The following is a 14,898-nucleotide window of genomic DNA, read 5'->3' on the forward strand; positions in this document are numbered from 1 at the left end:
TGCTCTGAAGAGAAAGTCCAGGCTACATACCTTAACATCACCTTCACTAAATAAAGGACACTCCACCAGAGAAGTAGATCATGTCAGGGAACGGGCCACCCAAATACCCCAGGAGAACCTGCTTCAATATAGAACCCCCCCCCCCCCCGTCCCACTGATTGCACACACCCCTATCTGTCACCTACCACCCTACACTAGAACCCATATGGGGTTACATCAAACAATTACAACCCACATTTGATGGGGACCAAATACTGAAAGAAGTCTTTCCCAAATCCCCTCTTCTGATCTTCAAACAACACCCTAACCTCACCCAGCTCATCATCAGACCAGGACACAGCTCCCCAAAGACCAGGACACAGCCACTCAAAGCGGCACCGGACCCTGCCAGAACAACAGATACAAAACCTACAGACATACTCCACTGCTATGATGATCAACATCCCCCACAACACACCTTTCAAGATCCCTGGGTCATACACACGCCTATCACAATATGTGGTGTACCTCATCCAGTGCACGAAAAGCATAAACAACAACTATGTGGGTAAAACCAGACGATCGCTAAGCTCTGGAATGAACTCACACAGAAAAAAAGACAAAAACATCCTGTCACTCATGGGTGAACACTTTTCACAAAGCGATCATTCCATATCAGACCTCTAAGTCCCCGTCCTCAACGGAAATCTGCAGAACACCCTCAAAAAGTCAAACATGGGAACTTAGGGTATGCCCCTAGATGAGAATAAAAAACCCACGGCTAGCATGGGTCAGCCCACTTGGGCTCACAGTGCATGGGCTCCGGAGTTGAAAAACTGCCGTGTAGACATTTGGGCTTGGGCAGAAACCCAAGCTCTAGGATCCTGAGAGGGTGGCGGGTCCCAGAGTTCAGGCTCCAGCCCAAGCCCGAACATCTACACAGAGATTTTTAGCCCTGCAGCCTGAGCCCGAGCCAGCTGACCCAGGCCAGCCATGGCCAAGCCATAGGGCTTTTATCCCTGTGTGGACATATTCTTAGGGTAAGTCTACAATGCAATATAAGCCCAGGGTTCGTAGAACTTTAGATAGCAGACCTGGGTTTGTTAACCTAGGGCTTGAGCATCTATACTCATTTGAAATACCAGGTTAGAAACTGTTGAACCCTGGGTCCCAACCAGGGGCTGTAGTGTCTACACTGCAGTATGTGGGCCCAAGTCCAACCATCCATATCCCAGACTTTCTAGTGCTCTCCCAAAATGTGGCTGGCTCTAGCCTTTTGTTCGTGGTGCAGTGTGGGAAAACTTGATTGTCCAGAGGACACAGAAAGTCAGCCTGTGGGATTGTGGTATACTTCTGGCAGACTCTCAGAACACAAATCCAGTGGGGCTATATCTACATTGGAAAGCAGCAGAGTTTGAACTTCTGGTCTCAGTTTGACTTACACTCAGACTCTCCACCCCATGTAGTCCGGGGACCCTAGGTTCAAGGCCTGGGTTAGTGCAATTTGTACACAGGCAGAAGGGGGTGGGTGGGTAGGTTTCAGTGTGAGTTCAAATCCTGTGGACATACCTTCAAATTCATAACTTTGCTGGACACTAAAAATCATGGACTTAAAAGACAAAATGGTTTTACAGCTCGTTACCACACTTTGTTACACACCCTACTGCTTACTAACCCTCTGCGGTCCTACAACTAAGTGTGAACTGCCTATTTCATTTTAAGTGATCTCTAACAGTATGTGTGAACCCCTTATGCTTAACAGTCTGTTCCACCTTGTATTTAGTTTGGACACTTTGGATACCTTCCCCAGATCTGAAGGAGAACTCTGTGAAACTTGAAAGATTCTCCCTCCACCAACAGAAGTTGGCCAATAAAATGTATTACCTCACCTACTTTGTCTTTTTCATTTAATGGAGTCATTTTGATCCATACCATTACTTAGTTCACATGGGTGAGGGTGAAAATAATTTGTACAACACTTAGTTATTGATGACTGCCATTTAAAGCAGTGAGACTTGACTCAGTAATTACCAGTCAGCTACAGCATAATATAACATTCACACCAGTCGGTTCATTAAAAACACCAAAAGGCACTTACTTCAACAGCCATTTAAATTGTTCTTTATAGTCAGAGCAGCCATAATCAGTTGTCCAGGCATGACCAATGGTGTATTTGTGGAATTTAAGCATGTCCATTACTCCAACTTGAGCAATCACACAACCAAACAGGTCAGGGCGTTGATTAGCACAAGCAGCTTAAAAACAGCAAGACAATTCTATTAACACTGAAGTTTAAAGGAAAAATCAAGGGCAGTAATAAAAGGTACAGTCAACATAAATTTGGCTCAACATTAAATTTTGTAATGTTAGCTTTTGTAAAACTTAAGGATGGCAATTTTACACATTTTGGAAAAAATCCAGTTAAAACAATTGTTTTAAAAAATAAATAGCCCCATGCAGTGCTTGAAACACAAACACTGACTAAAAATGCCTGACAACACCTATTGAAGTCAAAGGGAAGACTCCCAATAGCTTCAATGGGCTTTGGTTTAGGTGCAAATAAAGTCAAAGGGAAACTGATTTAACAAGCCTGTAAGTCACTTCACTAATTCTCATTGTCCAAGCAGAGGCAAATGAGCAGTGTAAACAAAGAACAGTATTTTTAAAACAGTCTAAGGGAGTTAGGTGCCCACATACCACTGCAATAGAGTTTGGCACCTGACTTTTGCTGCTCCTTCGTAAATTCCAGCCCAAGAGTGTCACGACTGACAAACACACTGGATTCAAACAAGAAATTCACTTTTAACAATCAATAGTGTTATCAGGAACATAAGTAAAGATATTCAGAGAATCATAGAAATGGAAGGGACCTCGAGAGGTCATCTAGTCCAGTCTCCTGCACTCAAGGCAGGACTAAGGATTATCTAGACCATCTCTGACAGGTTTTCTCCAACCTGCTCTTAAAAATCCCCAGTGATGGAGATTCCACAAACTCCACAGGGAGGTTGTGGTTTGTTGAATATTGGTTTGTTGAATTACAGCTTGGCACTCGCCAACATTCTGATATCACTGTCAGGAAAAAGAAACGGACGAAGCACAAATCTGTATTTATTGCTCTCCATGGGTGAAATGGAACCATAAAGCTCTTTTATTGCTAAATGAACGTAGTAGTTCCTTCATTTTTCAGCTATATGCAAGCCAAAGAACTCTGATAAATAATCATTTCTGACTTAAGCCTGGTCAACGCTTACAATTTAGGTTGACATAGCTTTCATGCTCAGGTGTGTGAAAAATCCACATCCCTGACCACTGTAGCTATGCTGACCTAGCCCCTCATGAAGATGCAGCTAGGGGGATGGAAAAATGCTTCTATTGACCTAGCTACTGTCACTTGGGGAGGTGGCATTCCCACAGGAGTGGGAAAAACCCTTCCCTTACTTTAGGCTGCACTTACATGACAGGGTTATGTTGGCACTGTAGCTATGATGTAATTGTCCCCATAGTCCAGACCTGGCCTCAGTTGTAATCGCAGAAGGAGGACCTCATTTTTTTATAGAATGGAAGCATAAGGAAACAAAATGGAACCAATCTTCCTATTACTATAGGGCATTTTTAAAGAATAATGGCTGCCCCACTTTAAGGAGTGCATATGATTAATCACTAGAACTAAAGCACTCTGGTTTCTGACATTAGAGCTTTCTCTACAGGCTTTTCCCTCTCCACAGAATCTTAGAGTTTTTCGCTAACGAATTCCTGAATCTCAGATACAGAAGCCAAAGACCACAAAATCCTGTAACTGTTTATTAAAGCTAGTACAAGAGGTCAAATAGTACAGTACAGGGATCCTCTTTGTGTGAAGAGGCCTTTTTAGCCCACAGCTGTGCTGCTAACTAAACCTTTGCCTCGCACTATCATTCCATCGTGCAGGACAAGGAAATCTTGTTTTGCAGTTGAATGAGCCAGAAACTATGGCTTTAGCCTATTCAGAGTCACCTCTTAGTAATTAAGACTAAAAGGGAACACAGTATTCTGGAGGAATGCCAACAATCTTTTCTTCAATGAATGCAAACTGAAGAAATATGGCATTGGGCCCTTGTGTCTGAGCTATTAGTAGCAAATGATAGCTGTTGTACAAGGACATGAATAGCTATTTTGAAATTCCTTGGGTAACAAGAGAGAAAAAACCCCTTTCTGCTTTGAAGAAAGAGCACAGGTAAGAATTTCAAAATAAAGGAGCAATGAAAACATAGCAGTTGGATTCTGCTGAAGGAGAGGAAAAACCCTTCTTGTTCCTTGTGCATCAAAGAAATCAAACTGGAGAACTCTAATTACAGGCCTTAAACTATATTCAAAACAGAGCTTTAAAATGCTCATTAAAGTTCAGTCAGGCATAAAACAAAGTAATATTTTCATAAGCAGTTAAACCACCAAATTCAAATAAAAATCAGAAAAGGTGGATGGCCAGTTCAATGTTTAACTGAGCTTTCAATTAGGTGCTCAATGCACCTGTAAAATGGACTTTTTTGTGCTTGAACGCAGAGAGATCAATGCCCAATAGCTCTTTATCTTTCTATTTATGCTCTCATTTGCAATACACAATATCTTCTAGCAAAAAGAAAGTAAGTTGAAAGTAAAAGTCTAATTTTACTGATGCTGAAACCAAAACATTAATTCTATAAAACATTTTTTTCTCTAAATCCTTGGGTGTTTTTATTTCAGTAGCCTTAGGCTGTCAAACTGCAACATGGTCCTCTCAAAGTTACCCCCATCCCCATCCCGCTATTCCTTTGTCATTGTATCCCCATTTAGGGTGGGGGTAAAAAACCTTTCCCCTTTGTTCCCTCTGCTACCTAGGATGAGAGCACACGAGAGAGTAAGGATTTATTTAGTGACAAAGTTGGCAGCTCTTAAAAATTTTCTTAGAATGTGAGAAATTTTTCTTTGGAGATGGACTTTCTATATTTAAGATTAAATTGTTCTGAGTAAAGATGAGTTAGAGAATTACACATTAATAAGGTGTACTTATAAACGGTGTGTTAGAATCAAAATTTTTCCATTATTTAGACTTAATTTTTCTTTTATGTATTATTGTCAGAGGTATTTGTTTCTTGTGATCATCTTTTCATCAACTGATTACAATGAATACAGGGCCAAATGTTGCAGTTACTCATCTGTGCACAAAGGCCATAAATGCAGCAGAATTGCCATGATTTTTGTGTGTGTGTATAACAGACCACAGAAAGGCGGAGTATGAAACTTTGAAGCCATTCTCTCCACAGACTTGGGTTTAGGGCAGAGGTGGGCAAATACGGCCTGCGGGACCCTCCTGCCCAGCCCCTGAGCTCCTGGCCCGGGAGGCTAGCCCCCAGTCCCTCCCCTGCAGCCTGAGCTCACTGCGCCGCCGGTGCAATGCTCTGGGCGGTGGGGCTGCGAGCTCCTGGGGCAGTGCAGCTGCAGAGCCACGGCCTGACCCGGTGATCTGTGCTGCACGGTGGCATGGCTGGCTCCAGCTGGGTGGCTCGGCTGCCTGTCCTGGTGCTCTGGGCGGCTCAGCTCCAGCACCGCCAGCCACCAGTGCTCCAGGCAGAGTGGTAAGGGAGCGGGTGGAGGGGGGGGGGGAAGAGGTTGGATACAGGGCAGGGAGTTCAGGGTGGTGGTCAGGGGCCAGGGGTATGGATAGGGTTTGGGGAACAGGGGGGTTGTATGGGGGCAGGGGTCCCGGGGGGGCAGTCAGGATTGAGAGGACGGGTTGGATCGGGTGGCGGGGGGGTCCGTGGGCGGTCAAGGGACATGGAACAGGGGGGTTGGATGGGGCAGGAGTCGGGGGGGGGGGGGGATGGGACGGTCAGGGGGCGAGAAGCGGGGGGACGGGGGCCACATAGGGGGCGGGGGCTGGGTCACGCCTGGCTGTTTGGGGAGGCACAGCCTTACCTAACCAGCCCTCCATATAATTTCAGAAACCCGATGTGGCCCTCAGGCTAAAAAGTTTGCCCACCCCTGGTTTAGGGGCTTGGCTAACTATGAGGATTTGGGGTAAACTATGCAGATCCAATGGTCAACTAACCCGTCTGTGGCTACTACCATGGAGACCTGTTAGCGAATCTGGATGAAGTTTCATAAATTTATTTTTAATGAAAAATGTCATTAACAATTGGACTTAAAAAAATAAAAAGAATATTTGTTTGTGAACATCTCCCCCTGTTTCTCCACCAGTTTGTGCTCAGTTTGTGTCGCACATTCTGCGCAGGGCAGGTTCCAACAAACATGAAGAACATGCATTTGACTATGGGTAGCAATTGCCTGTGTGGCTTTAATGGTGGGCATTTTCCAAAGGCTACAGAATGCCAATGTCCCATGCCACCAGAGACTGAAGTGGAATTTAATTACTTTATCTGTATTAACACAGTGACATGCCACCAATTTTTATATCCAGGGGCTCTTATAAATTTTTCCCTCTGCTTAGCTTATGAAAAACGATCCACGTACTAACATCCACATAACAGTAAATATACAAATAGTTCTTACCCACTAAGAGACCTCCATTTGAACCTCCATTAGTAGTCAGCTTCTTTGGAGATGTATATCCCTCTTTGATAAGATATTCCGCTGCACACTGGAAGTCAACAAAGCAATTTTGTTTGTTCGCTAAAATACCACCTACCACACAAGGAAAACAAAAAACAGTTAGTTCTATAAAATGCATTTGACAGCACCTATTCAGAAAGAGGTGTATGCAGAAATGCGTAGGATGAATTTCAGCTTCATGAACATTTTAATAATTGATGCAGCTGAGAAAGACAAATGAAAACGAAAAACTCTTCCAACACAGAAATTATAAGATGGTTCTGCCAATAACTCTAATGGTCTCAAAAATCTTGAATAATACATATCTATGCTGAGGATCGAACAGGTGATGCTCTTTACCAGCGAGATTCCAGCTAAAAGCTTTGCACTGCCAATTTTACACAAAATGACCACACATAGTTCCACTTGAGGTATGTCTTAATGGAACTTTAACAGAATTAAGCTCACTTATGACCTTTTAAGAAGATAAAACTTCAAACTTACTGCTGTAAAAAATAAGCTAACACTAATGTTTGCTGGACATCAGATACATAACTGGTAATTTACAGGGTTTTATTATTATTATTTGTTTTCAAATCTGATGATATACAGCTATGATAGAAATGTGACTTCAGAGCCAGATCTTAAATTGGCATTTCATTAAGATAGCTCAAATTTTGAAAAGCTACTGTTGTCTTATTAATCTATTATAGTGAAGCTACTATAGTCTTTTTAGACAAAATTTTAACAAGGCTCATGTAAGGGGAAATAAATGTACAATTTTTAAAAAACTGGGGAAGAAAGAATTTTGTATGCAAGAGATATTCTAATTCTAATGTCAAAACCCATATGGGAGGCAGTCTTGCCCTGCAACCTTTTTATATAAAATAAAGATAATTAATTGCCAAGCTATGATATTCACAGAAGGATTCAAAACTGACCAAAACACCAATTTACATTTCCCCATTTAAGAAGTTCATTTGATGAGAGACTATAAATGGCTCCTGATCAAAGATGGCATAAAGCTTTGTAAATGCATACCACCCCTATCTAACCTGGACGGTTCTGTCTTTGGTAATTAAATACTAATTAGGAATTGTACTTAGGTGGGAATTGAGAATTAAGTACTAATACCCTTATAGCAAAGGCTATGTTCCAATCTTGTAAAGGGATTCTTGTGGGCAGACTTTACACCTGTTCAGATCCCTTTGCAGAAATGTATAACTTCTTAAAATGTAAAACTTCTTAAAAATGCAGAATACATAATTCATCCAACACAAAGACCACACAAGAGGTGACCTGGGAATGTTGGATATTTTTATATTAACTAATCCCCCAAACTGCAATGGTGGAGGAGAAATAGAAGTGAAGAGACATCCTGTGCTTTACTCAGAAAACTGAACAATTCTGGTCTGGTCTAAGATCAGGATCCTATCCATGAAGTTAAAGTTATGCAAAAAGACATCTGTATTAGCTGTCTCTGAAATTAACAAAGAACAGATATATACCTAATTGAGATAACAGACTTGAGCTGAAATTAAACTAAACAGGAAATAGGGAGACTAAAGAAGCATTTTCATAGCAAGATAAAATCTCATTAAAAACCGATGGCCAAATCCAAATTACGGAAGGATACTTTGTCTTTAGCAGTGACATTATGCATGCCTGAGCATATGCTATTTCTTTTTATGAAACCGTTACATCTTTAAGTCAATTACAAGGAAATGTCCTGGACAGGTGTTACAGCAGAAAGAGATGAAAGAGCAATACTGAGCAAAATCACTTTACCGTAGGTTAACAATAGAAATAGTATGCAGACAGATACATTTGGAAAGCAGATTCGAGATAAATAGTAGTATTTATAAATATTGCATTGAATCCAGAAAGTTGATCTTGTTTTGTTAAAATGCTAATAATTTTCTTAGAAAACTTACACAATATTTGTTGTAAAATAAAATTTTTACACTATGTTGTAAAATAATATTTTTAAGTGGGATGCAACAAGCAAAACAATCTAACTGCTAAGATCAAATAACATGAGGGAGCTACAGGTGTAATAAATAAATAAATTCTGACTTTCATAACTATCTGGGTAAACAAAAGATGAGAGAAGAAAGGCAGACAATTTTTGGGTATGTTCACTATGCACAGTTAATCTGGGCTCTTATCAGAGTTTTAGCCTCAAGCTTGCTCCCATCCATACAGAAAAGCCTGTGACATAGGTCTGGAGGTGCTTTAAGCCCATGCTAGCTTATCCAGCTGGAGATGTGGGTTAGAACATGGGATCTCCAAGCTGCTCACTTTGTACTGAGGACAGGCTTATCACTCAAGTGCCTTCCCACATTCTCCCCTGAAGGGCAGGCGAGTTCTCCCACAACTTGACACAACTGACTAGAAAAGAATCCTAGAGCGTCCTTGCACAAAGAACCAAAGGATATGCCCCCAACGTGGGCAGGTGCACAAACTTTGAGGACACAGTGACACAAGAATGGCTTTGCTATAGGGGGACACATACCCAGGTGAGGCTAAACCCAGGTGCCAATAATGTGGGTTAACTGTGCAATGTAGACATGGGCTTTGTCAGTATCACTGCTAAAACCACCATTTGTTCTTGTACTCAGAACCTTTACCTTTGTGCCAGGTCTCTCCATATTCACCACCTCCTCTGATGTTAGCCACAGCTAGAACACCACCCAGATGCCTCACAAAAATAAGTCTTGATACACTGAAGGAGAAAAACAGAAAGCTAGTAGATTACTTTTGATTTCCTGCCCCCCAATGTCTCTCTCTTCTCCCCCCTCTCCCCGCAATGCTGTGTGTATGTTAGATGCAGGAGAGAGTCTGGCATAACGTATGTGACAACATAAAGGGTTAAATCCTCCCTCTGTGCCAAGCCCGAGTAGCCAGACTTGTCTCAGTAGTGTTCCATGGGGATACTACTGTAAGTCTACGTAAAGAAAGCAAAGCTACTCCAATCTTCCTCCTATAGCCCTCCTCAAGGGCAGCGGCCAGCAGATCTATGTAACCACAGATCCACTGGCGATGCCTCTGTTCCTTGACAGTCTCCCAACTCTTCAGTTTGGGGAGCTAGGCTCTGCAGCACTTATGCCCCCCATATAGACTCTCTAAACTCTTCCTCCACTGTGTCTAGAGCCATCTGTTACTTCAGAAAAGCAACCTATTTGTTAACCAAAGAACAAGAGCAAAGATGTTAAAGGCTAAAAGTGAAGGCCACCATTTGGTCTGGCTTTGTTTAGGAATTGTAGATATCTGAATAGGCGTTAAATTTGTATTTAATATTGCTCGCCTCTGACACTTACAAGGCTGTATTTGCAGAAGAGATCATGTTCTTACATCAAATGTTTGTACCAGTGGTTATACATTTGAGTTCTTGACAACACAAAACTATTTTATACTGAACAATGTAAGTAAACAAAAGAACATTAAAATCTAAATTTCAGTAGCTGACCTCGCTGGTATTTTCTGAGGTTGGATGAAAGCTAATATAATATAAAAATATCTCAATATTAAATTACTAAGATATTAGTGTCATTAATAAATTTTAAAAAGAGTTTGAATTAAAAGTCACTTCAATCATATTTGACAATCAAAAAGGAAGCAGGCCTCCCATCAATTGAGGCAAAAGCTTAATGTAGCCAGAGCTCTAGGTGGCAAACCAGGAGTACACCAAGGAGAATAGTAAAACATGGGAATTAACCCCAACCAGATTTCCCCCCCTAGGCAAGTCCATACCTACATGAATCAGTCTTAACAGCTCACATAAGAAAGAATTGGGTCTTTATGTCTTTAAGTCCTGATGCCACTTATGAGACTCATTCAAAAATATTTCTGAAAAGTCATTTCCCATGCATTTGCTGTCAAATGCTTCCTAAAGAAGCACAATTATTCTTGTGAACTCACCTACCAAGTTACTTTGTTAATTACAGAAAAGACTATAATGTTACAGTGTGTCCATAAGTCTGTAGTTACAAAGAGAAGCAGTATTTTCACAGCTCTAAAAACAATTAACACCTGCTGGTGACTTCTCTTGCACAGTACGTACAGGGGTAAACTTTGGGGGGGGGGGTACCTTGTAGAAGGGGAATTGAGAAGAGGCTCCTGTAGTTTCATCATCCACCCAAAGGATAAATCCTCTACAATAGGCTTGTTATCTACAGCCATCAGCTCACCTAGGGCAATGTGAATTCTCTTTTTTGTTGCAAATCAATTTTCAAGGCTTAGGTCTCTGATGTCCTGGTCAGAGACTAGATTTATATTCTAGACATATACTGTGTACAGGGTCACAGTGCACTGTTTTGCCAAACTGTAGAGTGACTAATTTCTAGAGGTTGAGATAGTTCATGTGGAATAGCCTGACACTAGACTGATCCAAGAGATTGAAAAACCACAATCAATTTTTGGTTTCAGAGTAACAGCCGTGTTAGTCTGTATTCGCAAAAAGAAAAGGAGTACTTGTGGCACCTTGGAGACTAACCAATTTATTTGAGCATGAGCTTTCGTGAGCTACAGCTCACTTCATCGGATCCGATGAAGTGAGCTGTAGCTCACGAAAGCTCATGCTCAAATAAATTGGTTAGTCTCTAAGGTGCCACAAGTACTCCTTTTCTTTTAATCAATTTTTGGTGGATTATAGTCACAGAAAGAAGAACTCCTAGATTTTATTGTATTTCTTCTCAGTCCTTGTATCCCAAACAAAATCAAAAGGGATGTCTTTATGTCCAAACCTGCTTGATTGGTCACTTAGCATTCAAAAGCAGCCTATCACAGGATATAGCTGATTGAGCATGGGATCACTAACTCAATATATGTTATTCACAGCTATTTAAAAAACTCAAACCAAAACAAACACCACCCTCTCCCCCGCCTCCCCCAAGCAATTTCTGAATACTTCACTATCAATGCCTTTTTCTGTACAACTCAAATCCAAACTGAGAATTCATCCCATGACAAAAGTATACAAACACTGGAACTTTAACAGAGCAGTTATTGTGATTCAAATTTTCAAAAAGCATCTAAGTTATTCAGCATTAGCTTTTCTGTCAATTGCCCTTGGTATACAAAGGCTTAGGTCCTATTCACTTTCAGTGATACATAGGCTCCTAAGTTGCTTAGAAATTTTGAACATTTTACCACATGTGCATAGAACAACTTCACTGTAAGTGGATATTTATTAGGGGAAAGACTGTGCCTTTAGCCACAGCCTATAGGAGGGAGACTGTAAGGAATTCTGCTCCAGGGAGGCAAAATGTTTCCAAGAACTCTTGGATGCACAGACTCTGCATGTCTGAGATGATATTCTTTTGAGGGATGCAACTTACTCTCTCTCCTGTGCAGCGGGCCATTGTGTTGGGAGACAGGAAGAAAAAGCCATGGACTTGCCTTCTCCCTAGTTCCTTTGGGGGGCTGTGCGCTGTAGAGATAGTAGGGCAGGAGCAGCTCCTGTGCTTCTCAGAACACAGTGGCTGCTATTTTGCCTGACCCTTATGTGTGCTCTGAAAGGAGTCTTTATGCCCTTCCTCCACACTATGCTCTTGCTTAAGGGCCTGGCAGAATTTGGCCCTGTAACAGGAACACCAATTTAGATTTATGGCTTACTTCACAATCAACGTTTCAGTATACACTAGAAACTGGTTCTACTGTACCTACAAAGGCACATACAGAGCAACAGGGTAAAACATGGCACCTCTTCAGGATGGTGTGCAGAATCTGAGGTATTACTGGTGGGTTTTCAATAATATTTTCACAGAAGCTTTGCCAAGCCCACACTGAATGCCACCAATTTTACCACACCTTTTAACTGTGGTGTTGCTATACAGACTATGAAGGCTGTATAATTGATGACAATGCTACAGCATGTATTCTACTAGAGTTGGTTCTAAATCCAACTGCTCAGTCCAGAGAGAGAGAGAGAGAAATAAAAAATGCATGCTTATATCCAAAAATAAAGTACTACTCTAACTGGGTTAATGACTTTGGTCTGCTATTACTTATTTGTATTTATTTCTGGATCTACTGACCTAAACTCTTTACATTTTAAGGAAACTACAACAGCATAGAGTGAGCAGTTACCATAGTAACAGATGCAGTTCCCTTTTTGGGTAGGATACATTTAAAAAAGATTGCTAATAACAAAATACAATGCCAACGTACACAATGTAGCTACTGCCCAAAGCACCAGGCCAAATAGCCAGGGCATCGCTCGACCAGGTTAGCTTAATAAGGGTTTTCCTGGTTGAAAATGCAACGGGGCTAGGAGAGACCGAGTGGAAACTGTGTGTTGAAGGGAGCAAGCCTGCAAGAGTTGTGAGTGTGTGACTGAAGGGTAGCACAGAGACAGAGATTCTTGGGCATAGTTTGCTGGAGTGACCTGCTAACGTTTGTTTCTACTGCGGTCAGGAAAAAGGATATTCATGTACATTTTTTATTAACTAACAAGACTGCATCAAGAATATTTCTGAATCTCATTATAATTTCTCATTCAAAAAGAAACAAACCTACAAGGCTAGCTCCTCAGGCTTAAGAGGCAGTAATACAAAACACTAGCTGGGTGACATCTTACTTAACTGAACAAAGGGTAATGGAAAAAACAGAGTCCCCAGGAAGAAAAGAAGAAACTGGAATAACTTGGATTTGTGATACGTTGCAGGAGCACTGAGATCAAACAAAAATCTGGAGTATTTATCTTCACAAAAATACCCCTTCTGTTTTAGACAAAAGGACCGTTATTCAGTGGAGACCAGAAATAATAATAATAAAAAAAGTAGAAAACTATGATGAATTTTTCATTAAATTTAGTTTTATTTCTGTATATACCTTAGGCAAGGGCTATGTAGTACTACAATCTCCAACATATTTTGTGCAAAGGAGCCGAGTTTTGTTTTACTGTTAAATCGTTGTAGTGTAATTTCACTCTCTCAACCCAGCCTGTTTGTGTGTCTCATCCACCTGTCATGTCCTGACATACAGACTGTAAACTCTCCTTTGTTATTGTCTGGACAACCCCTACTATAACAGGCCTCTGGTCCTTGATTGATGTTCTTAAGCACCACCACAATGTAAATAATAAATAATCTTGTGAGGTCTTGTGAATCGGATTCTCTGTGAATAATTAAAATCATTATGATATGTTTATCAATTTACTCTATAGGAAACACATACTCTGCATCACAAGCTGAAGTCAGTGATATGTTTTTAGTGGAGGAGGAAGGATATATTTGCAGGGTGATACTCACCTAACACAATGACCTATTTATTTCCATCATTTATCAATAACTCTCTCCATATATAAAATCTGTAAGTGGCCTGGAACCTAAAACTGTTTTCTCTGTGACATGTAGTCACAGTTGTGGTCAGCAGAGGCACCTAAGGTGAATCTCCTCATTCAGTATGACAAAGTGAATGGCTGGCATTCTCCATGACCTTTGGAACTCACTTCCTCCCCAACTCCGTAACAACCAGATTTTTTTTAGTTTCCAGGGTGCACTTTATAAGGTCACTCCTTTCCTCCTTTCCCCATGAGGAGCTAGATATTGGGAAGGGCTGGTAGTAGTGATGTAAGGTTCTAGTGTGGGACTGTGTGTGGGTTAATTAATTTCTATTATATTAACATTGTTACTGGGTATTTTATTTGATCTGGGGGAATTGGTGGGTCTCTTTAATTAGTGTATTCTTAAAACATTGTCAAAAATGCCTAGAGCATTAGGCAGGCATGTGTACTGTACACTGTGAGACTCTAAGTTAAATATATCCAGCATTTGGTTTTTATCTCCCCCACTCCACCTCTCTTCCCCAATATATACAGCACATCACATCACATCCTACTAGAAACTAATAAATCACTGGTTGAACCTTCTTTACATAAATATTTTAAAAAACTATTTAGTGTATGTAATTCTGTTTTATACAAACCACCGGAAATTAAAAATGTAGCTTCTGGAAGACAGCTGAAAAGAGCATTCAGATAATCTCATGATACATCATAAGAGTACGGTCCATTATTACACAATGTATTTGATATGAAGGACCAGAAAACTGTAAATGCTATCTGACAATATATTAAGAATGAGGTCTGCAAAGGATTTCATGAGATTTGCAAACTTTAATGCAAGAATTATAGCAGGCAGCAAATTGCTGTAGCTCTTAATATTGCATGTAAATTTAACAGGACAGTTTAATAATAGATTATTTTTGTGACAAGATGCAAACCTACTGTCCGAAGAATCTTCCTTTATCCTGTACTTGCAATTTATTTATTTTTTCTATGAAATTGTGTCTAGCAGGCTTTGCTTTGTACTGAAAGCTGTAAAATAATCCCAGTGTCATATCTTGGCAAGC

General features: G+C 40.7%; 1 protein-coding gene across 1 annotated transcript in view; it reads right to left on the minus strand.

The window, feature by feature from the left end:
* The window catches only part of PREP (prolyl endopeptidase), a 165,211-nt gene that overhangs the window by 3,606 nt on the left and 146,707 nt on the right, over positions 1-14,898 (minus strand). Inside the window, exons 12-14 of the mRNA XM_084622807.1 lie at positions 9,174-9,268; positions 6,505-6,636; positions 2,078-2,234 (exon numbers count right to left, since the gene is read on the minus strand). Of these exons, the coding sequence (XP_084478933.1) occupies positions 2,078-2,234; positions 6,505-6,636; positions 9,174-9,268 (384 nt within the window). The remainder of the gene's footprint in view (positions 1-2,077; positions 2,235-6,504; positions 6,637-9,173; positions 9,269-14,898) is intronic.

This window comes from Lepidochelys olivacea (genome assembly GCF_965140295.1).
Source record: "Lepidochelys olivacea isolate rLepOli2 genome assembly, chromosome: 3".
NCBI classification, from domain to species: domain Eukaryota; kingdom Metazoa; phylum Chordata; order Testudines; family Cheloniidae; genus Lepidochelys; species Lepidochelys olivacea.